This window comes from Poromitra crassiceps (assembly GCF_964638095.1).
Source record: "Poromitra crassiceps genome assembly, chromosome: 21".
NCBI classification, from domain to species: domain Eukaryota; kingdom Metazoa; phylum Chordata; class Actinopteri; order Beryciformes; family Melamphaidae; genus Poromitra; species Poromitra crassiceps.
In genome coordinates, this window is record NC_139638.1 from 27,489,428 (window position 1) to 27,515,529 (window position 26,102).

At 44.6% G+C, this 26,102-nt stretch overlaps 1 protein-coding gene across 1 annotated transcript in view; it reads left to right on the plus strand.

The window, feature by feature from the left end:
- unc5cb (unc-5 netrin receptor Cb) overlaps positions 1 to 26,102 on the plus strand; it is a gene marked incomplete at its 5' end in the record, with an annotated part of 103,904 nt that overhangs the window by 74,466 nt on the left and 3,336 nt on the right. Inside the window, 8 exons of the mRNA XM_083657406.1 lie at positions 386 to 577; positions 6,207 to 6,569; positions 13,867 to 13,954; positions 14,172 to 14,343; positions 22,291 to 22,524; positions 23,226 to 23,375; positions 23,494 to 23,658; positions 25,378 to 25,556. Of these exons, the coding sequence (XP_083513532.1) occupies positions 386 to 577; positions 6,207 to 6,569; positions 13,867 to 13,954; positions 14,172 to 14,343; positions 22,291 to 22,524; positions 23,226 to 23,375; positions 23,494 to 23,658; positions 25,378 to 25,556 (1,543 nt within the window). The remainder of the gene's footprint in view (positions 1 to 385; positions 578 to 6,206; positions 6,570 to 13,866; positions 13,955 to 14,171; positions 14,344 to 22,290; positions 22,525 to 23,225; positions 23,376 to 23,493; positions 23,659 to 25,377; positions 25,557 to 26,102) is intronic.

The window sequence follows — 26,102 nt, forward strand, 5'->3', positions numbered from 1 at the left end:
CAGTGATGATGTGACTATAAATGGGCCCGGCAATTAAATAATTAACATTTGTGACCTTCAGAAGCCTCAGTATTGTGTGCACAATTATCATGTTTAATTAAACAATTAAGCCGCGCATTACATTGTCATTTCATCAACACCCACACTATTTAACACCCACACTATTTGACACATGTTACTTCGGGGACATAGTGTATATGTATTCATTTCCCAATAAATGTGTTTTTTTTTTGTTATTAATATCCAGCTCAATCTTAAAGCAGGATATTAGTCTGCTGATAATGTCTGCATCACAGCGCACCTGCTGCACATCGAGATCTTAAGAGATCTTATTTTTTCTTCTCTTTCTCCTCCCCTCCTCCCTCCTCCCCTCCTCCCCTTCCAGTGGCGCCCAGTACCGATGACGTGGCGCTGTATGTGGGCATCGTCATAGCCGTGATCATGTGCCTGGTCATCTCCGTGGTCGTGGCGCTCTTCATCTACAGGAAGAACCACCGCGACTTTGACTCTGACATCATGGATTCCTCGGCCCTGAATGGAGGCTTCCAGCCAGTCAGCATCAAGACTGCTCGCAAAGGTGTGTGTGTGTGCTGATCAGTGTTGGGCAAGTTACTGAACATTTGTGATAAGTTACAGTTACTAGTTACTTCTCTCAAAAAGTAATTTAATTACTTTACAAATGACTTGCCTCATGAAAGTAATTAGTTACTAAGGAAAGTTACTTTTACATTACTTTTCAACATCAGCTTTTATTCTCTTATTAATGCACACATTATTTTAGTGTTGTTGTGGCACAGTGTGGAACAAGACATACAGTCTGGGGCATATAGCCTCCTCAAGGTCATTAGCCTCTGGGGCTTATAGCCTACTCAAAATCATTAGCCTCTGGGGCTTATAGCCTACTCAAGGTCATTAGCCTCTGGGGCTTATAGCCTCCTCAAGGTCATTAGCCTCTGGGGCTTATAGCCTACTCAAGGTCATTAGCCTCTGGGGCTTATAGCCTACTCAAGGTCATTAGCCTCTGGGGCTTATAGCCTACTCAAGGTCATTAGCCTCTGGGGCTTATAGCCTACTCAAGGTCATTAGCCTCTGGGGCTTATAGCCTACTCAAGGTCATTAGCCTCTGGGGCTTATAGCCTACTCAAAATCATTAGCCTCTGGGGCTTATAGCCTACTCAAGGTCATTAGCCTCTGGGGCTTATAGCCTACTCAAGGTCATTAGCCTCTGGGGCTTATAGCCTACTCAAGGTCATTAGCCTCTGGGGCTTACAGCCTACTCAAGGTCATTACTTACTTAAGGTTTACCTTAAGTTAATGTAATGTAATGTAACATACATTAACAACTAGTTAACATGGACAATATTATTAAACTAGACTGCCGACAGCCAGTGGAACTGCTATTGTGTGTGTGCCTGTGTGTGTGTGCGTGCGTGTGCGTGTGCGTGCGTGCATGCATGTACATACGTGTGTGTGTGTTTTAGTTCTTGTTACATACTCACATATGCATACATATGCTTCTCTGTGTGTGTGAGAGGTATTGGAGTGTCACGTGCATCACGCGATGGCACAGCCGCAGGTGTTGTGAAGCATGGGCAAAGCCTGGCATCAGTAAGTAGCCCATGATGGCATGATGAACCCGGTGAGATATGTTTGACTCGGCTACCGCGGCAACGCCCGCGTTTCACTGATGATGTGAATGTAAATGTGCCCTTTTGACTGCAGACGAGCAGGCAACTGGTGAGAGAGAGAGGGGCAGATGGCCGCCGGGACGCGCGCCCGCGTGTGTGTGTGTGTGTGTGTGTGTGTGTGTGTGTGTGGGTGTGTGTGTGTGTGTGTGTGGGCGAGGTGACGAAACTATTAAAACACTTGTTGTTGTAATGGGAGGCCAATCTATGCAGCAGCAATAATAAAGCCTCTCTCTATGGGGCAGATTCACCAGTAATTAGATTTGGGCTGCGGAGGCAGGACGTAAAACACGGACTGGAGGCGTGAGGACAGGTGGATGATGTGAGCTGGACTCAAAGACGGAAGGGAGGGTGATGGAACAGAGTAATTGGGCTGCAAATAGTCAGTCAGGCAGCGGTGTCGGTTGAGATAGTAGAGGGAAACGGGGAAAAAGGAGATAACGGCAGAGATGGGGAGGTGAAATTTGAAAAGAGAATTGAGACGGACGGCGGGTAGCTTCCACAAACAACTTCTATGCTAGCAAATATCCAGCTGCTACTTAAAAGATAGAGACAAATACTCCATCAAATGTGTTTTGTTCCTGTGGCTCTCAGACAGACCTCGCACACATCAAATGCATCTACCAGCATCCAGCACACAACACATCCCCCCAAAAACACTATGAATGATGTACCACCACGACTGTACTACCACTATTACTGCTCCTACTAATGATAATGATAATACTAATCATAATGGCCGCTCGTCACAACACAAAATGTGCAACAGCGATAATTATAAGAACACCATAGGCTCGGAAATCTAATTAACGACGCAGCAGTCTTCAAATACACCTTCACATCAAAGCCAAATGGACTGACATTAATAACGCTGGCTCTGCTCATGAACGCACAACAACAACAACAACAACAACAACACTCCCAACAAACAAATTAAAAACACTATTATAACACAATGAGAGCGATAGCAAGAGCAAGATTTTATATTGGGACATGATGAGGAATTCATATGAGATATGAGATAATAATCTCTAAAGGTGTTTGCGCTGCTGAGACAGTATTAGCGCAAACGAGCCTTCAGAAGCCGGGGAATAACATTCAAATCACGATCACATGGTATCATATTCTCATGGTCTTCATTTTGTTGACGAAGGAAATGGATCGTTCTTCTGGAGAGTGTTCATTATTGCTAATCATTGAAGCATTAAAGGAGTAGTTCCCTCTTTTACTCAGCCTCATGTCAGTTGAATCTCCACTGAAGTTTGTTGGACCAACAACACACGACGAGTTAGCCCCATATGAAATAGTCCCATCTTACAAATATCTGGGTGTCCATTTCGAGAAGGACTTGAACTGGAAGGGTAACTAACACAAATGCTGTGTTTAAAGGGATACTCCACTTTTTCGGGAGTTTAGCTCATTTGCCACATCCCCCCCCCCCACATAACCAAGATACACCATGCCTTACCAGCACTGTCCGCTCAGTTTACAGTGAGCTACAGTCGTGACGTTAGTTCGTATCGTCATAGAATGGAGGCTAATGGTACAGCTGTTAAAAATCCGCCAAAACACACATCTCACGGCGCCAAAATACATGTTGTGCTTCGGGTACTCGCCACACGATGACATGTTAATTGTGACGTCATCAGTGATGTGATGTCACTCGAGCGATAGTGATGTCATCAGTGAGTGATTTCATCAGTGATGTCATCAGTGATGTCACTTGAACAATTGTGATGTCATCAATGAGTGATGTCCAGTGATGTCACTTGAACAATCTGTCTCTTCATAAAGCCTGTTTGAGACACACACTGAAGGAATGGCTGCTAGAGTAGAGCATGACTACAGGCAGCTCCACAATGCGGCCTGGAGAGGAGACCTGGACAAACTGAGGACCCTGCTGCAGGAAGACTACTTCAGAAGGCGGATCAATGACTACGACGGTGGGTACACCGCTCTGGGGGACGCGGCCACGCAGGGTCACGCTGCCTGTGTGGCCTACCTGATCGCTCAGGGAGCCCAGGTAGACCTAGCGGCCATAGACGGCAAGCCTCTCTACCATGCCGTGGGCTTCGGTCACCTGGACTGCGTCCGGATCCTCCTGGAAGCCGGGGCCGACCCAACAGAAGACATGGACGGCGATCAGCTCGCACAGTGTCCTCTCTACATCAGCGTCGCCTTGCACCAGCTGGACTCCTTCCACCTGCTGCTCCAGGCTACCGTTCTGACCCGTGAGGTGGCTTCTTTCCTGCTGGATGAGTCGCTGAGATTTGCGTGCAGCACCGCCTTCGTCCACCTGCTCCTGGACCACGGTGCAGACCCGGCCCTGGTGACCTTTGAGCACGCAGAGCTGGGGGATTATGTAGATCACGAGGTGACCAGGGTTTTACTGGAGGCCAAGAGATGTCCCCGCAGCCTGGCCCACATGTGTCGGATCCAGATCCGCCAAGCGCTGGGCAGACATCGCCTCAACCAGGTCCACTCCCTACCGCTAACACAAGGGATGAAGGCCTTCGTGCTCCACCAAAACTGATTTAAAGGAGTGTCCAAGGGCGGTGGTGCAGAACCGTTTGTCGGATCGACTTCAAACTTGGGGAGTGCGCTTAGGGGGACCTGCCCTGAGTGCAGTGTGGTTGTGGGGGGGAAGCGCCCACAGGGTGGTGCATGGAGGGATAATAAACACAGCACTACGGGTATTGCACTATAATAAAATATTCCTACCATAAGCTGAACAACGACTGCTTACAGTATGTGACTTAAATCAGCCGACTTTCATTGATATTTGTGTCATGTAGAAGTGTTGTACTGTTGGAGAGCAGAGGAGGAGGAGAGGCAGTGTGAGGACAGGCATCTCCCCCACTGGCCTTGTTCCGCCCACTCAGCCCGGCGATTGGTCATTCATCCTTGTGCCTGTTGGCTAAACTGAGTGTTAGCGAATAGCGATGCCATCTGCTGCTCGTCAATCACAGCGGAGCCTCGAAGTTCTCTCACTGAGTGCTATTTCACGCTGCTGGAGTGGACTTTTCCTCCATATCAATGACAAACACAGCTCACTGCAAATTAGCAGAGTGAGGCAGTCGTCTTGCTGATTGCTGCCAACATTGTCAGCGCTCCAGACTCACTTTTTACACTAGGTGCTGAATTTAGGTGCACCAGCACATCATTTAGCTGCACCCACATTTTTCACCGCGCCTTTTGGCACCGCAATAATGCATTTTATGCGTTACCTTCTTTGTAATTTTGGATACATATTGCCAATTTATTAAATGATATGCTCAAAGATCTTCATGTAAATAAATCTAGGTTAAGTCACTCTCACCAACAATGGGGATTGAGCCTATGGTCCATTGATGGAAGCCTTTGCATTTGAAGTATTGCAGCATTTATGAACTGGGTGTTTGTGATGTGATTATCACCTTACATTATGCTCCTAAATTAAAAAAAAGTTAGGAGCACATTTAAGGACACAATGATTCATCTCTGATACATTACAATTTTGTTTAATCCAATTAAAGTACCGTTCTCATGCACTATGAATTTCTTACCAGAATGACTCAATGCAGCTCATTGGCTATTGTTGTCATTAAATTATCATTAACCATTTATTTATTATTATATATTATTAGTCATCTGTAGTTTGCCTAACATTGTGTAATGAGTGTGCTGTGAAATGATAATCGCTCTGTGCACTGTAGACAGTGAAAAACCGTAGCAGATAGCTGCTCTTAGATGGTCTAACATTAACAGACAGCATAGTCATATTGTCAACAACACATTTTAGCGATCTTGAATTACATGTTGGGTAACGTTATTCCCTGACTTTGCTTCATAGGGATGCTAACGGGATGCTAACATTAGCGATGATAACATTAATTGCCAAGATGTCATTGTCATGCTAGCCAGCCTAACGTTAGCCAGAACATCATCTGCTGAAGCCGTAGATTTGGTACAACCACCATCTGACCCATTTTAAGTCCATCGGTTTGTGACTCCGATTCCGGGCCGGTACAAGTGAGTCTGGCCAGTCACGCCAGGAAACTGGATGCTGGCTAGCTGCCGACTGTCCTGTGTTCCGCTAGCAACAAGAACGATACGACTTCCAGTCCGATTTTCTAAGTAAAACCATTCTGCACAAGTCTAAAGCACTCAGAAGCAATTGAAAAACGTTTTATTTTTGTATTTCCCTGTGTGTGTGCCTGACGAGGGGGGAGAGATTGACAGCACGGCACACTGTGGCACGAGAGAGAGAGAGAGAGAGAGAGAGAGAAAGAGGCTATAAATTCCAAGGTGCACTGGTGCGTGTTATAAAAATATTTAGGCGCACTGGCAGATTTTAAGGTGGTAAAATGCGGGTAAATAGGCGCACTCTGGAGCCCTGACTGTATATCCCCGGGGGTTATTGTGGGTTCAAGTTGGTTCTCCACAGAAACTTCTCCACATTCATAGTTGGAATGTTGAGCCTATGATGATCACTACTCTTCCCCTCTTATTGTTCTTAACTAATGTCCTTGTCTCCTCCAGCAGACCTCCTCACAGCACCCCCTGACCTGACCTCAGCGGCAGCCCTGTACCGCGGGCCTGTCTACGCCCTCCACGACGTGGCCGACAAGATCCCCATGACCAACTCACCTCTGTTGGACCCGCTTCCCAACCTGAAGATCAAGGTGTACAACTCCTCAGGCCTGGTCACCCCACAGGATGACCTCGGAGGGGACTTCTCCTCCAAGCTGTCCCCTAAGCTGCCCCACTGCCTCCTGGACAACAGCGACAGCACCATGGGCCGGCGCACCCAGACCCAGACGTTGCTCCGGACCAGAGACCCGTCCTGCACCGCCCTGGGCTCCTTCAACTCTCAGGGGGGACACCTCATCGTGCCCAACTCAGGTACCATAACACGCACGGGCTGGGAGGGGCTGTTTTCACCTGTGTGTGTTTTCAGCGCATGTTCATATAGTATGTGACAGGTTCATGTGACATCAAATGATGTGTCATACATTGAAATCTGAAAATAGCTGAAGAAGATATGCTTATTAGAATGTCCGTACTGTTTACCCTGAACAAGGTTTTTTTTTTACCAATATGTTTATTGTAATTTTTTTCTTATACACAACATGCAGTGACAATACAACTTTAAAGACCACTGTGTCCAGTTGCACAAAGCACCTTAGGTTAAGATTTCCCTTAGAGTCAGAGTTAAGGTGTCCATAAAATAGAATCAGCTGCACAAAACACCCTTAAATCTTCTCCATAAGGTTAAACATTTTAAGGAAAACTGTGCACAAGATTTAAGGGTGTTTTGTGCAGCTTAACTCTGACTCTAAGGGAAATCTTAACCTAAGGTGTTTTGTGCAACTGGGCACAGACACCTTACAACATACACACACACACACACGCACACGCACACACACACACACGCGCACACACACATACACACACACACACACACACACACACACACACACACACACACACACACACACACACACACACACACACACAATCAACCTGCAACAATTCAAACTAAATACCGATCAAACAAATCCAAACACTTCCTCCACATTACCCTGAACAAGGTTAGTTTGCTAACAAAGTACAAGTATTTACCTAAAACTTTTGTTTGCACAGAAGTCACAGATAGCGTAATGAAAGAATAGATGAGTTCTGATTGGTGGAAGAGAAATAAGCTACTTCCTGCATATTCTGTCTTTGTAGAAGTCTTTGTAAAAGTAATTAGTGGTCTGTTTGATTCTTGTATTTGTTGATTGGAGCTCTCCGTTTTTATCCACTGAGTAGCTCTCCTTGATCAGGTGCTTTATCAGCTCTGCCTCTGGTATAGAACAGCAGCATTCAGGACCGCCTGTGTGCGAGTGAGTGTGTGTGTGTGTGTGTGCGAGTGAGTGTCTGTGTGTGTGTGTGTGTGCGTGTGCGTGTGTGTGTATGTGTGTGCAGACTCACATAATGAAAGGATTAACACCTCTCTTGAGTATAGCCTGACATGTAGAGGAAGTAATCCATCAGCCATTCTCTCTACATCCCAAAGGGGCTACTTCTCATTCACTCATAATGGGCTTTAGATGATGTTCTCAGCCCAAAACCTAAGTCCACCTTCACACAAAGCTCACATCATGTGATTCCTTTGATCTTCAGGAAGGTCAGTGTGGCATTTTGGACATTGACAAATCTCTCACTATACCAGAAACGAGAGAAACCAGGCAGTAATCTGTGAGAAGATCAGAAACACTTTATAGATCAGTGAATGCTGGATATATGGGTGTTATGCTCAGAGACGATCAATACAGAGCTTGACAATAAAGTGAAAAACCTCTTTTGGGTATTAAACCTCATTATGTACAGTGCTCCATCTCTTTAAGTCACAATGAAATGAAAAAAATACTTTTTCAATTAAATGAACCAATAAAACCATCATAGACTTTTGAGCAATCCTTTCTCTCTGCCCCTCCCTTTAAACCTGCATCTCTTTGCACAAGAGACAAGTCCCCACTCCACCAGCCACATACAGTACATGTAGGCTCAGGTGTTGAGTGTACAGTAGAGAGGCAAAGTGAACGTCACTTCCTGCTTCAGCACTGTACCAGAGATTTTCTTCCGCAATTTATTTCCCCATAGACATTTTGTAAAATGCTTATACTATACGCTTATACTTGTTTTACTTGGTCAAACCAAACGGTTCAGCTATATTTAGAATCGGGAGAGACCATAGAACATTTCACTTGGACCAAAACGTTAAAAAACAACATAGAAAAAAATATTTTCTTTAAACCCGAATGTTTTTACGTTTTGGTCGGAGTGAAATGTTATGCGATCTCTCCTGTTTCTAAATATATCTGAACCGTTTGGTTTGAACCAGTAAAACTATTTTTTATAAGCATTTTACGAAATGCCTATGGGAAAATAAATGGCGGATGAAAACCTCTGGTACAGTGCTGAAGCAGGACTTTGGCTGTCTATAGCGAGGTCTCACAGAGGACCCATTCCTGCTGCCTTCTAGGCCAGTGGATGAAGGCGTAGAACCAGTTTGTTTGAGGGGGGAAACCCTGCTGCCATCCTGGAACAGCCGGCCCAGCTGAGACTGAAGCCTGCCGGCAGGTCTCCTTTTTAGTCCACCTCCCTCCCGGCTGCAGCCAGTACAGCAGCTCTACTGTGGTCCAGCGGTTGTAGAGGGAACTGGCACGTTCTCCACTTTCCAGTGTGATCTTCTTCTTCTGCCGCAGCAGAGCAGGAAGTGGCTTTGAGGACGCTGCTGGCATCGATGGGGCAGAGTGATCTGTTGTTTACTGGTGCTGAGAGGGGATTTGGGCACAAACCCTGTGCTTTCCCTCTAAGAGCATCAAAAGTTCTTTTAGGTCCATAACAATCCAGCTGGTTGCATTGTACCCTTCTCCCCATAGGTTTCATCTAGGAAGTTGCTGTAAATCCGAAATTGCATCTAGGTTTCTTTTAGGGGGTGAAAATATCTTTTTATTTTCCTTGATTTTGCTGCTAATAATTCTGCACTGTGACCGTATTTGTGACCTTGTTTATTATTTTGCTTTCTAATATTTCTTATTCTTTTGATTTCTCTATGCTCTTTTCTCTCTCTTTTTTTTTTAATCTATTTTACATTTGAATGGCCTCTGCTGCGTATGAAATGTGTTATTCAAATGAACTGACCTCGCGCGTTGCCTTGGAAAGAGGGCTTGTGTGTCAGAGCATGTATTGGCATGCAGTGTGGAGCAGCATACAGATACACAGAGACAGTAGCCTGGCCTGTGTGGTGGTGTCATGGGGACAGGGTGGCCGGCAAGCCCCTGTCAGAAGATGTGCCTTGCTCACTGGCTTTTTGATGGCATTTCACCAGCTTATGTGTCAGTGGGCAGAGACACTCCAGTGGCTACATGCATTCTACATGCAGCAGCAGCAGCACAGCAGTGTCAATAGCATTATTCAGTGGAGGAGAGGAGATTTGCACAGTGGCGTCATGCTTGACACGATGCCCCGTTCGTCAGATTGGATCTTTTGGATGCGTCAGATAGAGGCTCTGCTCACCTCTGGGACACAGAACCTGTGATGAGGACGAGGAGGACTTATAGTGATGATGATGGTGTCTTACAATGTTGGAACACTGATAAGACTGGTCCTGAGCATGAGACTGGTCATGACTGGAGCATGAGACTGGTCCTGAGCATGAGCAGCCTACCGTTTTTTTTTTCTATTGTCTATTTTGCTCAAAACGGGCAAGTTATATAAAAATTCAAGCCCTGTACAGTTGTTATGAAAGGGTAAACTAGCTGTATAGGTCAAAAGGGTGTTTTGGTCCATTGTGTAAACAGGCTTAATCACTGTTAGAAAGTAGGGCTGTTCGATTTTGCCTAAAAATAAAATTGACAATTTTTTCTCTCAAAACTCGATTTTCGATTTCGATTTTTTTATACTATTATACTTCTCTAAACATTTTGTTGCCCTGCAGAGCTCTTTTTTTCTCTTTTTTTCATGAGTGAGAATTTACGCTTTTACTCTGAAGGCAGAACAACCCAACTTCCTGTTTTAGCTTGCCGCTGCTAGGCCTAACTTCCTGGCTGTTGCTTGCTAACCTGCAGTCACTTGACACTGGTGGATTTGACTCACTCGGTGCTCTGTTGGAGGGGTACTCTTGGTTCGATGACTCTTGCCTGTAGCGTGTGTGTCTCTAGAGCTAAGCGACCACCCGTGCTGAGTTATATCTGTACTAGAATAACACAAAGTCACAACAGGTATGCAGGGAACTGCGATAGCAGTTAGGATGAAATTCAGACAGGATGAGTCAGCTGAGGCTGGTAACATAACGTTATGAAGCAGAAGCAGAATCTATCAGTACTCGGTGGCTTCACATGTTGTTTACGTCTGTGTTCGTGTGCGCGTGTGTGTGTTGTGGCAATCGTTATCTTGTACAGCCCGCTGTGCAACACGCTGCTCAGTGCTCTGTGCTTTTTGGAGGTGTTGAAATAAGTTCATTTGCGCTGCTGTATTTAGTAGCCAGTAGTCACAGCCTCCAGAGAGACTTTACAGCGGGGAGAAGGGACGAGTAGCAGCACGCGTACATGAGAGAGAGCCGCCCCGCCGTAACGTAATTACCCTAGTTAAAGTGTAAATCGATTTGACGATTTTAATTTTTTTAACATCGTCCTAACTAATTAATTTGATTACGATTCAAAATCGATTTATCGAGCAGCCCTATTAGAAAGTGGGGCGTTTAACATGAGGGTGAACGGGAATGACTCCCTTTTGGGTCCAGCCTCAAGTGGCCATTCGAGGAACTACAGATTTCAGGATCACTTCCTCTGTAGAACCCCGATTAGCTCCAGATTAGAGGTACTGTATGCTTGCCTTATACAGGCATAGAGTTGTGTAGGCTCCTCCTGATTGGCTGAGTAAGTGCATGCAAACGAGTGAACTGAGGCAACTGGACAAGTGGCTATACGCCAATTAGACCACTGTTTGAACACTGTGATCATAGAACTAGAGTTACCATGTGTAACTATTGATTATACTATTTACTATTGGCCACTTTTGAATGATCCTTCCGCACATTATGTCCTGCCCCAACATCTTATTTTAAGAAAGACGTCCAGTTACGGACGTTGGGAGGCCTCAAAATGGCGTTTCAGTGTGAGTTTAATTAATTAATTAATTAATTAATTAGTGATCAGTATGATATTTGTTTCTAGCTTCAGGAGAGTGTTGTTAACCTTTCACAAATACTGATTAAACTGTCCAAGATCATTGAAATATAATACTACTGTATATCTACTAGGGGGGGGAATCGATACACCATAGTATCGCGATATTTTGCCTGACGATATTGTATCGATATTTGGATGCAAGTATCGATATAAAAAAAGATAAAAAAAAAAGATTGCAGGCCATGCCATGTCAGGCCACCGGGCATCTGCCCGAAGCACCCGATGTTGCAGTCCGTGCCTGCAGTGGCGTATTGAGTCCAGAGAAGCTTAATAATGTAGCCTACATTAAACAAAACAAAACAAAACAAAAAAACACTGCATGTTTTACTTCCGGTGAGGTCAAGGAAAAGGTAGGAAAAGGAGTTAGACAATATATCGAAATATCGCAATATTCAACATATCGCAATATCGCAATACTATCATATCGTGACTCAAGTATCGTTTTAGTATCGTATCGTGGGCATCTGGTGATTCCCACCCCTAATATCTACTTACTACTATTATGTGCACCTCCACCTGGACCGCTCCTGACTCCACACACACACACACACACACACACACCATGAGAACAGTCCATATGTAGTCCATCAGTATGGCTTACACACACATTGTGACAGGTGCTGACGGATACCTGGGTGTGTGGGTAATGGACGAGGTGAAGCCGAGGTGTACTGTGTCAGGTGCTGCTTACATTAGCTCTGCTGTCCGCACATCAAACACATGTAACACGCCACAGATGCATGTTGACAGGCATAGAGAAACAGCCCGAGACATTAAAGGATACACCAACTTCTCCAGTTACTTCAGGGTTTTTTTTTTGTATTTTATTTTGAAAAATGCCTCCAGGCACTGCGAGTGCTTAGCCACCTCATCATGTTACATAGGGCGGAGGCAGAGGAAAGAAGCCCCATTTGTCATTTGATCTGTTCGTGTGTCGGGGTAATGAAATATTTTGTGGCGGCGCGGACGCTCTCTGGCTGTTTGGTGTTTTGCATCCTAAAATGCATTTTTCACCTCTTTGAAGCTTTAGCGTAAGGGAGGCTGACAGCGTGCTAGATGTCCCTGTGGTGGAATTGTGATTGCCTTTGCCAGCGAGCAGCGAGATGGGCTGCCTGTCACCTTTTGAAAAGTTCAGTGCAAGGACATGGGAAATCAATGAGTTTTCTCTGAGAAACCCGAGAGAGAGGGAGAGAGAGAGAGAGAGAGAGAGAGAGAAAGAGAGAGAAAGAGAGAGTATGTTTGTGTATGGGGGGGGCGGGGGCGGTAAAAACACATTGCGTCATATCAAATCAATCTGAAATGTTCCAGCAGGGCAATATGAGAATGTTATGAGTAGGCTGCAGAGAGATCATTGATTTTGGAAATTAAATGTCACATCATTTTCCTATGCCATATGAGAAGGTGGTAATGTGCAATAGTTTTTATATTTGGGACTGAGGGGAATTGTTATGATTATTATAGCTCTCTCAGAAAAAATAATAATTATAGCTTTCGCTTACTCCTCATTAGTAGTGCAGTAATTGTCTTAAGCTATATAGGATATATATATACAGTATATCTGTCAAATAGTTAATTTGTCACTTTTTCCATAGAAAGAACATATTAAGGATCTTAATTTCCATTTATATACCTCATAGGGTTTGTTTCAGACATGCCTTAAAAAATCCCTTGGTGTGTCTGGGTAGTGTAGAGCTGAAAGCACTCGCCCACCACCGCGGAGACCCAGGTTCGATTCCCGGTAGCGGTACTTCAGGCTTGGTCAGACGTTCCTACGTCCACAATTTGGCTGTGTCTGCACGTGGGAAGCCGATGGGGAATGAGTCTTGGTCGCTGCTGCACTAGCGCCTCCTCTGGTCGGGGCGGCGCCTGTTTGGGGGGGAGGGGAACTGGGGGGAATAGCATGATCCTCCCATGCGCTACATGCTGCCGGTGAAACCCCTCGCTGTCCGGTGAAAAGAAGCAGCTGGTACCGGAGGAAGCGTGTGCTAGTCTGCAGCTCTCCTCAGATCGGCAGAGCGGGTGGAGTTGGCCAAGTACAATTGGGGGCGAAATGGGAGAAAAATCCCCAGAAACCTTCCAGAAAAAAGATACCGAGGCTACACACACACACACACACACACACACACACACACACACACACACACACACACACACACACACACACACACATATCCTACTTTTCTCAGCTGGCCTCCTGTCCCTCTAAGTGTCCTCACTGCCTTTGGCACTTAGTGAAAGAGACATACCTGTAAACACAACAGGCACTGACAGGAATATAGCTGTAAGGTCTCCTCTGGTGTACATGACAACTCACAACTCCTATGTGTGTGTGTGTGTGTGTGTGTGTGTGTGTGTGTGTGTGTGTCTGTGTGCGTGCGTGCGTGCGTGCGCGCGCGCACACGTGCGTGCGTGTGTGTGTGTGTGTGTGTCTATGTGTGTGTGTGTGCGTGCGTGTCCTCCAGGGGTCAGTCTGCTGATTCCAGCCGGGGCCATTCCTCAGGGCAGAGTGTACGAGATGTACGTGACAGTCCAGAGGAAGGACAACATGAGGTACGCCCCCTGGCTGTTTACCCCTGTCACCACCAGCAGGTCTCACACACACACACACACACTGGGATATCATATCACCACTAAAACTGTGTGTGTGTGTTTGTGTGTGTGCGTGTGCGTGTGCGTGCGCGTGCGTGCGTGTGTGTGTGTGTGTGCACGTGTGTGTGTGTGTGTGTGTGTGTGTGTGTGTGTGTGTTTCTGTGTGTGCCCCCTCCAGGCCATCAGTGGAAGAGGGCCAAACGGTGCTGAGCCCGGTGGTGAGCTGCGGGCCTCTGGGAGCCTTGCTGACCCGGCCCGTCATCATCACCATGCACCACTGTGCCGTGTCGGAGAGCCAGCAGGATTGGCTGATCCAGCTCAAGAGCCAATCACAGCAGACTCACTGGGAGGTGAGGCTTTGCGATGCTCAAGGAAAGCCCTGGGTGGTCAATTCAAATGTTTTTTGACAGTTGAAAGTGAAACCAAATCAGCGTTAACGTTATTGTGAGGCACCGGGATCTATTAGATCATTGAAAAGTGGCTTGATTAACATCCTTTTCAGGAACTCTTTGTGGGCAATTGCTACCACTGGTGGTGTAAAGCTATGCCATGTAGACCAGAAGAGAAACTGCCAGAATGAGCCACATGTCGTTGTGACTTTGATGAATGGCCCGGAGAGCAGCCAATAAAAACTCAGTGTACGCTGAGTCTTTTAGGGCAGAGATAACTATTGATTATATCTCCTGCCTGACAGAAATGCGGATGGTAATAACCAGGGTGATGGCAACTTGCTTTATATGAGCTTCTCTACCCACTGTGACCAACAGCAGCAGCAGCAGCAGCAGGGCGTCTGTGTGCTGCTGTGAAATATAGCTTGATATTACTGTATGACACGCTCTGTCAATACATACTGTATATCCATCATCACAGCAGCCAGAGAGGAGGGCAGACACACACCAAGGAGAAACTTACAATCAACAAATATTTGCTTATATTATCATCACCCAGCGTGAATAATCAGCATCAACTGGACCGCTTCCAGACTTTCATGACCCCCCCAAACCCCAATACCCCCCCCCCCCCCACACACACACACACACACACACACACACACACACACACACACACACACACACACACACACACACGTATACTCTCTCTCTCTCTCTCTCTCTCTCTCTCTCTCTCTCACTCTCTCTCTCTCACACACACACACACACTCTCTCTCTCTCTCTCTCTCACACACACACACACACACACACACACTCTCTCTCTCTCTCTCTCTCTCTCTCTCTCCCTTTCTCTCTCTCTCTCTCTCTCTCTCTCTCACACACACACACACTCACACACACACACACACACACACACACACACACACACTCTCTCTCTCTCTCTCTCTCTCTCTCTCTCTCTCTCACACACACACACACTCACACACACACACACTCACACACACACACACACACACACACACACACACACACACACACACACACACACACACACACACACACACACACACACACACACACACACAGTACCATAGGGTAAACATGGCAGTGTGAGGATGATAAAGCCAGCAGGTCATAATGAGGAACATGGGGTTTTTCTGCATCAGTAGTGATGCTCTTGCAAAGATGTGTCCTCCTACGCGCCACTAAGAAATCACCACTGATGAAAGCAGTGAGAAATGAGTGAATAAATTATACTGTGTGTTTGTTTGTGTGTTTGTGCGAGCGCATGCACAACGTGCTCACATGTTTGACTGTGTGTGTGCTCGCTCTCACACGCGTGTGTTTAGGCCCAAGTCACTGTATGTTCTCATTATCCCCCCAATAAGGAGCCCCAGTGCTGCCATCCCCCAGGAGCCGTTAAAGAGCCTAATGATCAGCCATAATACTGCTGTTAAACGGCCCAGCTCACAATCAAATACTGTAATTCCTCTTCTGTCTCTCATAATGGGCTGAATTAATGCCACTGTGCTGCTCACAGGAGCGCTAGGATTAAAGAGAGAGAGAGAGAGAGAGACACACAGAGACAGAGAGAGAGAGAGAGAGATGCTGAGAGAGGGTGAGATATTAATGTGTGTTTGTATAAATAAGATATATAGATAGATAGATAGATAGATAGATAGATAGATAGATAGATAGATAGATAGATAGATAGATGGGTGGATAGATAGATAGATAGATAGATAGATAGATAGATAGATAGATAGATAGATAGATAGATAGATAGATAGATAGATGGATGGGACCCAGGAGGGCCCTCTTAATTGTCTAATTTAATTGGACGGAGGAGGGTTGGGCCCTTATGGGATCATTTTGTCCCAGGCCCAGGCAAGATACAAGAGTTGTAGATGAAATGCTTAAAATAAGCTAAGATCTGATCAGAACTATCTCATGTCCCTTATCAGGTCCACTCATGAAAATGTGTGTGTCTCTCAGCGTGAAACAGGAATTCACTTTTGGTGAAAATCCGACCTGTGGAACTGGCATATTGACAATTGCATGGCGTTGGTGCACTCTACTGAGTGCCGGTTAGTTAACGCTTTGGGTGTGAGCACCTCACATATATTTGATTTGCCTCTGGGTTGAGTAATCTCGACATGAATTGTAATTTTCTATATTCCATAAACGCACATACTTCAAGTATCCATTGAGAATGACAAGTGACTAAAAGCGTAAAACTGTATTTCGGCACGCTGGCTAAGTTCTGATACCCTCTACAGGGGAGCAGTTCCCATAATGAGCTTTTTTTTTGTCATTTCAACGGTGACGAGCGAAGCTTTTCAGGCTCAACGTTGTTACACACACGCATAACACACTCACACCTGGATCAGCTAAACGCTCGTGTGGGCGCTAAATCTTTTGTGCTCGTCAAAGTGAAATAATGTTATCTACTATTTAGTTTGAACAAGAATTTAAAGTGGGGGAAGGAACAGTGACACAGACTTCTTGTAATTTTTTACCTCGGCTACTTGATATGCATATTGGAGGTTGCCAGGTATTATGTGCCAAAATTGAGGAGGAGATTATTCAAATGACTCACTGCATCTGATGTACTAAACCAGAAAGCATAGATTTCAAGTTTGAATTAGCCTATTGAATGCATGCTTATGATTACGCACCAACTTGGCCTACAGTGGACTGCTGAGCTGCTCCTAAGGCTGAAAAGAATGGATGGATAGACAGCACCCCTCTCAGATCAGGGCCTCAGCCCTCAGTACTAGGGGTGTCACGATACACTCAGTTCACAATACGATATGATACACCATATTGGGCTCACGATAATGATACGATACGATATTTTAACAATATTTTTTGCGATCGATTTGTAAGTTGAGGGGGCATCCTCCACTCTATTTGAGTAATTTCACCATTTTCATCCTCCGTGTCTGTAACGTCCTAGCCTGGGTAAACCCAGCCCCGACGTGACCTGCTCTCAGAGTTCCCAGTCACTACGTAGTGACTGGGAACTCTGAGAGCAGGTCACGTCGGGGCTGGGTTTACCCAGGCTAGTAACATCCCTCCTCTGTTCAAACAAAGCAATGAAAAGGAGAGCGAGCATGCAATCAGATGCAGATCAGTGCCACCATGTTCAGCTTCTTTTTCTCGCGATATGAGATTTCATCTCAACGATACATATTTTCACGTTTTGATATCGCGATATATATCGCGGGACGATATATTGTGACATCCCTACTCAGTACCCACATGTACTGTAGGGCTGGGTCATATTGACCAAAAATCATATCTCTATATTTTTAGACTGAATGGCGATACACCATCATATCTCTGTATTTTCGACAAAGTGGGCTAAATGTCAATGTTGGGGAGTAGTGAACTACATGTAGTTGAACTACATTTTGTAGCAGCTTGCTGGTAGTTCAACTACATTGATATTTGCGTAGTGAGTCAAGAAGTTAGACTACTTTTTGGTCAGTTTGGTGTAGTTTAACTACTCAAACTGAAGCTCTAAAAGAAACTTCTGGAATTGCTGAACTAGATTTACCACTCAGGACTAAAACCCTCAGTCGTCTTATTTATTTGCCACTAGAGAAAAGGTTTTTGTTAAGTGTCTAAAAGCCCATCATAAAACCGTTGTCCTCATTTGCAATTCAATAATCTGCACATCAACTACACCCTTGAAACATCTCCCTCTGTGTCCTCAGACTTTGATGGGTGTGCCACTTGCCAAGTCTTGAAGTGTAACCAGCAGTCCCTCAGTTTAGCACATGGTCTTTATAGCCTTGGCAGTGGACATGAATCAGAGGAATCAGCAGCAAGATGCGAAACTGATAATGAGATCCAAACTGCAGCCAAACCCATCAGAATAAAAACAGCTGACAGAAGCTCACAGACGGAAAATAGCTTTTCTCGTTATGCCCTCTGGACAATAGCCTGTTCACCACACACACCCACCACTCCCTGACTTGAGGAAACCTGGTTGGTGGCCTCACACAGATCAAGCAGCAGATCTACTGGATCCCAGCCGATTTAGTATCTGGAAAGATCTGGTCCAGGTGACATATCAAAGACTGGTGGATACCGTGCGTCCTGGTGGCTCACATGGTGGTGCCGCATGTCATCTCCTCTCTCCATCCTCACCTTTCCTGTCTGCCTACTGTCCTATCTAAATAAAGGCAGAAATGCCCCCCAAAAAATCATCTTAAAAAAATAAGACTGCAGGATATTTACTGAAGATTTTCAGGCTCTTAAGTCTGGTAAAGAACTTCCTAATTGTGAAGCGCAACCTTTTTCAAATCACACACTCGTATTCCTCTCTTATCTCCTTCTTGTCAGACCTACTTCACCAGTCACAGATGAAGGTTTAAAGCTACAATATGAAAGGATTGTAAGAGGTACTGGGCTATAGCTCACTCAGATAAAACTGTGGATTTTGTGTGATGTTCAAAGGTTGTTGGTTCAATCCCTGCCTCAGTCAGCACCTGTGATGTCCTTTTGTTATCATCAGTAGTTACACTGATAGAAATAAGCTGATGTAGGAGTTTAGTCAGTCTCTGACTCTAGCTCACTCAGATAAACAGCTGCTCACTCGTTCAATTCAAACTTATCTCACTCTTTATGCTCTGTGTTGTTGTCAGTGTGAACACAGTGTGTAGAATTCATAAAGTGATGTCTAAACAGCTGATAGCTCAGCAGGATCAGTCACTGTGTCTGTGTCGCAACCTGACAAGTGGGTTATTGGTTCTATCCCCGATGGAGGAGGCATGTTACAGCACTATCCTGTCTTTTACATCACCAGCTGTTTACGGCTTTAATATCCTCAAATGAATTAGAAGTGTAATAAAAACTAAAAGAAGATTGTTAGGCCTACGAATAACTTTGCTGCCTAAAAAAAACAACAGATGAAAGTTCAGTCTGTGCACATCCAAGACGAGAACTCACAACCTCTCCCTCTGAAGGCAACTGACATAGCCAGTGAACCACAAAGGCACTGCCACTGATGCTGTATTTCTCTCTGTATGACTTTTGAAGTGCCTGGCTATAGGTCAAAATCTGGAAATGGCTACTGTATATTTTAGCTTTTAGTCAATTTAGAAATAGTTAAGTAGTCTCGGTTATGGCAAGAGATTAATTTCTGGACTTCCAAACATCAATTTAGACTTTAGATCACCTTTCTAAATTGATTAAAAGCAACAATACAGTATAACAATTTCCTGGTTTCAGCCTCACAATTTATATAATTCATGCTAATTTACAGTTTTGGTGATTAATTAGCTCATTAGGGTAATTACTCAAATTGCCCAACATGCAACTCTTAGCAACCAAGTTGAATTTCATCCACTAGGCATAAATATGACATTTCATTCATAAAGGTTCATAAGAAACAACATTACTGGGTCCAATACATTTCCAGTAGACTATTGTGGCACCTTGCCCTAAACTTAAAGCCTAAAGAGTAAATGTGGAGTGACACCAGAGGTTTAGAGCAGGTTTAAGCAACCACCACCACCACCACACTCAAAGCTGAATTTAACTGATGCACCTGAAGGTAGCCTGGCTCTCCTCTGAGTGGGAGACCTATACAGACAGTGACAGAGAGAGAGAAAACAACCTTAGCCCACAATCCCGCTGTAAAAAGTTGGACCTGTGTATGAAAATAAAATATTGGGGGAAAAAGTTCGACCTGTCTGGTTTAACTACCGTAATCTGGAAAAGGCTATATTTTAGCTTGTAGTCTCGGCTACGGCAAGAGATTAATTTCTGGACTTCCAAACATCAATTTAGACTTTAGATCACCTTTCTAAATTTATTAAAAGCAACAATACAGTATAACATTTTCCTGGTTTCAGCCTCACTATTTATATAATTCATGCTAATTTCCAGTTTTGGTGATTAATTAGCTCATTATGGTAATTACTCAAATTGCCCAAAATGCAACTCTTAGCAACCAAGTTGAATTTCATCCACTAGGCATAAATATGACATTTCATTCATAAAGGTTCATAAGAAACAACATTACTGGGTCCAATACATTTCCAGTAGACTATTGTGGCACCTTGCCCTAAACTTAAAGCCTAAAGAGTAAATGTGGAGTGACACCAGAGGTTTAGAGCAGGTTTAAGCAACCACCACCACCACACTCAAAGCTGAATTTAACTGATGCACCTGAAGGTAGCCTGGCTCTCCTCTGAGTGGGAGACCTATACAGACAGTAAGAGAGAGAGAGAAAACAGAGTTGGCCCACAATCCCGCTGTAAAAAGTTCGACCTGTCTATAAAAATAAAATATTGGGGGGAAAAGTTTGACCTGTCTTTCACAGTGCACTATGAAAAGTTCGACCTGTCTCATTAACTTTTTAGTGATAAAGAGAGAGAGAGATTTTGGTGAATAGCCCACTGTAAAAAGTTAAACCAGACAGGTCGAACTTTTCATAGTGGACTATGAAAAGTGCACTATGCAATTTCCAATTTCACTATCCACTATCCAATTTCAGCTCTCTCAACTCATTTCAGCTGTAAAGCAACATACATCTGACAATAAAGTATACAATGGCTGAAAATATATTTTATAAATTATGGATGGAAGACAAAAAAAGTACAAGTTAAAGGAAAATAAAAAAAGCACCTGACTTTAGTGTAAATAACTTAATTTATTATTTAGTGTATAAAACTATGATTATCTGCAATGTCAAAAAAGATTATTAGTTATTTATTATTATTATTATTATTACTGTAATTAGAAGTGTAGTAAAAACTAAAAGAAGATTGTTATGCCTATTTCCACTTTTATTCAAATACAAATAACTTTGCTGCCTCACATAGCACAGATGAAAGTTCAGTCTGTGCACATCCCGGGTTAGAACTCACAACCTCTCCCTCTGAAGGCAGCTGACATACACAATGAACCACAAAAGCACTGCTGCTGATGCTGTATTTCTCACTGTATGACTTTTGAAGTGCCTGGCTATAGGTCAAAATCTGGAAAAGGCTATATTTGAGCTTTTAGTCAATTTAGAAATAGTAGACTCGGTTGGACATAGCTAATCTCTGGGCGCTTTATTCTCTTTCCTCTGTCACCATTCAAAACTGACTGAGACTCAAACCCACGACCTCAAAAGTAATTGAGGCCTCAATACTGCTGGGCAGGAAGGTAACCCTCTGCACCACCAAGTCAGACTTCTTTAGATAGGTTTTCTCAGCGGTTTTCACTCTTTCCTCTGGCTGTGGCCATTCAAAAGTGACTGAGGGTTGGGCGGGCTGACTGTCTGTAGGAGGCGCTCTGGGTTTCCAGCCATGTTAAAGAGATGGGAGACGGGTTTGAGGAACAACATTTCTCCTCCATCGGGATTTGAACCGACACTCAGGCATTCCTGCAGAGACAGAGTGGCAGCTGCTCATCCCGCTGAGCTGTTCCTCAGTGTGGATTTTGCCAACTGATTTGATGATTTGATCACACTATTTTTTTTAACCAAAATACCTCAATATCAATATTGCAACAATATTGGTGCTTTCTCAAAATATTTACACAATAACATTTCTGATAAATAAATAATCATCAGTAGATGTGGATATAATGACTAAGTGGGAAGTTCAAATTACATCATTTTACTGTAATGCAGCCTTTAAAACTAGAAAAACACATATCATGATATTACGATATCCAAAATCTAAGATATCTAGTCTCGTAACAATATCGATCTCATATCGACACATTGCCCACCCCGTACCCACATGCAGCCTTCAATCTTTTCTCTGTCACACAGATGAGCACATATGCACACATCCTTTGACCCTTTCTTCCTTTCTTTCCCCGTTTCGACACTTTATTTTCATTGATTTATTTCATTTTATTCACGTTATTTCCCGTCTTTCCCTCTCCACTCTCCAGGATGTGGTGGTGGTAGGAGAAGAGAACTTCACCACGCCGTGCTACATCCAGATGGACGACGAGGCCTGCCATATGCTGACGGAGACCCTAGGGACCTACTGCCTCGTGGGCCAGTCTCTCAGCGCCGCCACCACCAAGCGCCTCAAACTCGCCATCTTTGGCCCCGTCACCTGTCCTGCCATGGAGTACCACATACGAGTCTACTGCCTGGACGACACGCAGGACTCACTCAAGGTAAGCGGCCCGGGTTGCCTTTATATGTGTGCGTGTGTGTGCGTGTGCGTGTGTGTGTGTGTGCGCGTGTGTGTGTGCGTGTGTGTGTGTGTGTGTGTGCGTGTGCATGTGCATGTGTGTGTGTGTGTAGGCGTAGCCAGCAGATGCCATGTGGGAGGCAGAATGGAAAGTCTTTGTGTCGGCACGCCGCAGTAAGGGGAGAAGGACGCATGCATTTGAATAGAATCTCCATCGCCAATTCATTGTTTCTCAACTCTGTCTAATCCCTCCATCCACCTACAGTACATAGAGGAGCGATAAGGAAGGATTATTATATTGGGGAGGAATATTGTACGCGCTTATTAGGTTTTGAGAGTGGGTAATGAGAAAGTGATAGCGATCTTAGCTGCGCGGCTTCAGATCTCTGGCCCAGACTCACCTCATAAAGCCGGCAGAGAATGCCTTGAATTTACTACGCAAAACTGCTACATTTGATTTGTCAATTTCCATTGAAGCGGCTCCAGCAAATTGCACAACTGGCTACACTGTAGCCGCTACGGCAACACTCTTCTTTTAGAAGCAAACTAAATGAAAGAGATTGTAACAAGTACATTGAAAGCTCCAGCACTTTGAAACTCCTCCACCTGAGGTCAGTCACATGGTGTTCTAGTAGTGTCTTCTGCTGCGCGTGAACCTGGATGATTTGTGTTTGTATTATGTAGGAAGTCCTGCAGATGGAGAAGCAGATGGGCGGGAAGTTGCTGGATGAACCAAAGACCCTTAGCTTTAAAGATAGCACCCACAACCTGAGACTCTCCATCCATGATGTCGCCCACACGCTGTGGAAGAGTAAGCTACTAGCCAAGTACCAGGTAAACCAGTCATGTACCCTCGCAGACAAACCACATCATCCATGCTGTACAGTTACACACAGTGTGGCAGCCGAGTATAACCCATAGGCCCTCCTCACTTATCTCATCTTCTCTGCAGGAGCTTTCCTTCCAGCAGGTGTGGAGCGGCTCTCAGAGGAACCTCCACTGTAGCTTCACCCTGGAGCGCTTCTGTCCCAGCACCGTGGACCTGGCCTGTAAGCTGTGTGTGCGCCAGGTGGAGGGGGAGGGACAGATCTTTCAGCTGGACACCACACTCTCAGAGGTACAGGTCACATACAGTATCATCTTCTTGGCTAAATCTAGCACAAACGCAGAGTTTAATTTGTAATAGCTTCAAGTAATGACTCACCTCGTCAGTATTTGCGCAACATGGGCAGTGATTCTCAACCTCAGCATCATTTACAGATCCACATTTGACAAGAGGTTTTCTCTCGGACCGAAATCTGAGAATATTTGTATTGTCCGATATGATTTTGTCCAGAATTCCACGACATGTATTGTAGGGCAGAGAGATAACAGAGAAACTATGATCAAAACAGTCATTCTTCTACTGTACATTCTCTTAATTGTGTTAACTTCTTGTAAATTAAATAATTGTGAAGTTTCACAATTCATCAATTTGCTGGGGACCTCTGTTGAGGACCACTGGGCACGGAGATGTTTTGAAGTGAATAAGAAATCTTTCATGTTCTCAAGATGACTTGAAGCTTTTTTTCAGTGTGAATGTTGGTGCATTCAGGGATCATGCAGAGCACTGTTCTTCTGATATGGGGCTGTGAGAGGCTCTCATCTCCTCTGCTTCTTATTGCTAAGAACCCTCACCCAGATAGAAGGAAGGCAGAGAGTCTGGACCATACAGACAGTCTTCATACAGATAGAAGGAAGAGGCAGGAGGTCTGGACCATACAGACAGTCTTCATACAGATAGAAGGAAGAGGCAGGAGGTCTGGACCGTACAGTCTTCATAGGCCCGTGCGTGCAGGGCCCAGTGGAGCAGAGGAGGGATAATCACTCCTCAGTGGTTTCACAAAGGCCAGCTGGCCCAGAGAATAACGCTTGAAGGATGGAGAAGCACTCAGGCTTTGTGCTCAGGAATGAGATGAAACAGTGTTTCAGCACCGAGAGGCTGAGAGTCTGTCCCTGTCTGGCCTCGGTTCATTTTGTTCAACTTGAAAAGTACTGAACTTCCTGCAATGAATGGCAAACAAATGATTTCTTTTTGGTACTTTTCATTGAACATGTACCAGAATTGCTCTGTGCTAGAAATCCATTTTGGCTCAATTTGAACGAAAAGACGAAAGGAAGGATAATAACTGTGGAGATGATGTGAGGGATCATGGTCAATGTATGTCCATGCAGCCCACAGCCTGGAAGAACCCCAGGCAGCATGACTACAGTACATCCCACTGGTGGATGAAAGTACCTGAGAGCCACACTTGTTGAGTAAAAGTACAGATATCTGACGAGAAAATGACTTTGGTAGAAGTATCAAAAATAATTTTCTGATATTAAATGTAGTATTGAAAGTAAAAGTACAAGTAAATGCTGTTAATCAGAAAGCAAGCAAAAGACATGCCTGGGCCTGAGTGGAAATCTTCTTCTTGAGTTTCATAGCGGTTGGCTAAACAACGTTATGGTGCATTACCGCCATCAGCTGGAATGGATCGTGACTAACGTAACTTGCAAGTTAGAAGCAAACCTGCTTGCTTGCAGGCTACCAAATGTCTTCCCATTTGAATTAGTAGCAAGTAAATGAGATGCTTTTGGGGAACGTATTGTAGTAAAATTATACATTTTATTTAGGGAACTTAGTGGAGTAAAAGTGAAAGTTGACGGAAATATAAATACTCAAGTAAAGTACAGATAACTAAAATATAACTAAGTATTATTAATTTGTCACATTACACCACTGCTACATCCAGCCATCGCTACATCCTGTGGTGCTAACTTAAGTGTGTCTCCCCCTCGACCCTCTTTGCAGGACACCCAGAGTATCGACACGTCTCTGCTGGACCCGGCCAGTAACATCACCACCCTGGTGGGGCCCAACGCCTTCCGCATCCCCGTCTCCATTAGACAGAAGCTGTGTGGCAGCCTGGACGCACCGCAGACCAGAGGCAACGACTGGAGGATGCTGGCCCACAAACTCAACCTCGACAGGTGTGTGCATGGGGATATAGGAACAGGTGTATGCAATTCATGTATGACTCACTTGTTACTGTCCTGTTCATCTGTGGACTTACGCACTGTGCATACAGACAGACCAGCACAGAATAAATACAACACACAGAGCGAGAGAGAGAGAGAGAGGGAGGGAGGGAGGCAGAGAGAGAGAGAGAGAGAGGCAGAGAGAGAGAGGGGGCGAGAGACAGTGACTGAGAATGAGTCCATTGTGGTCATAACTTGTCCATAAACAGGCCATCACTAGCTGTGTTTCCATTACCCTCAGAAATGCGCAAAATCTAAATATCGCAATAAAAATCGGTAAATTTCGAAAAATCTCCCAAATATTGCAACAAGTTTGTGCGCTCTCATGAGGTGGTTTTTCAGACGTGTCGATATAGCAGTTTATCGCAAAAGTGTAATGGAATCACAGCCATTGTGTTCAGTTTGTCATCAAAGGGAATGTACAACATTAGAGGAGATGATGAGGAAATACGTGACATTAGTAACAAAATAAAATGAGCTTGATGTATTCCAAAAAAA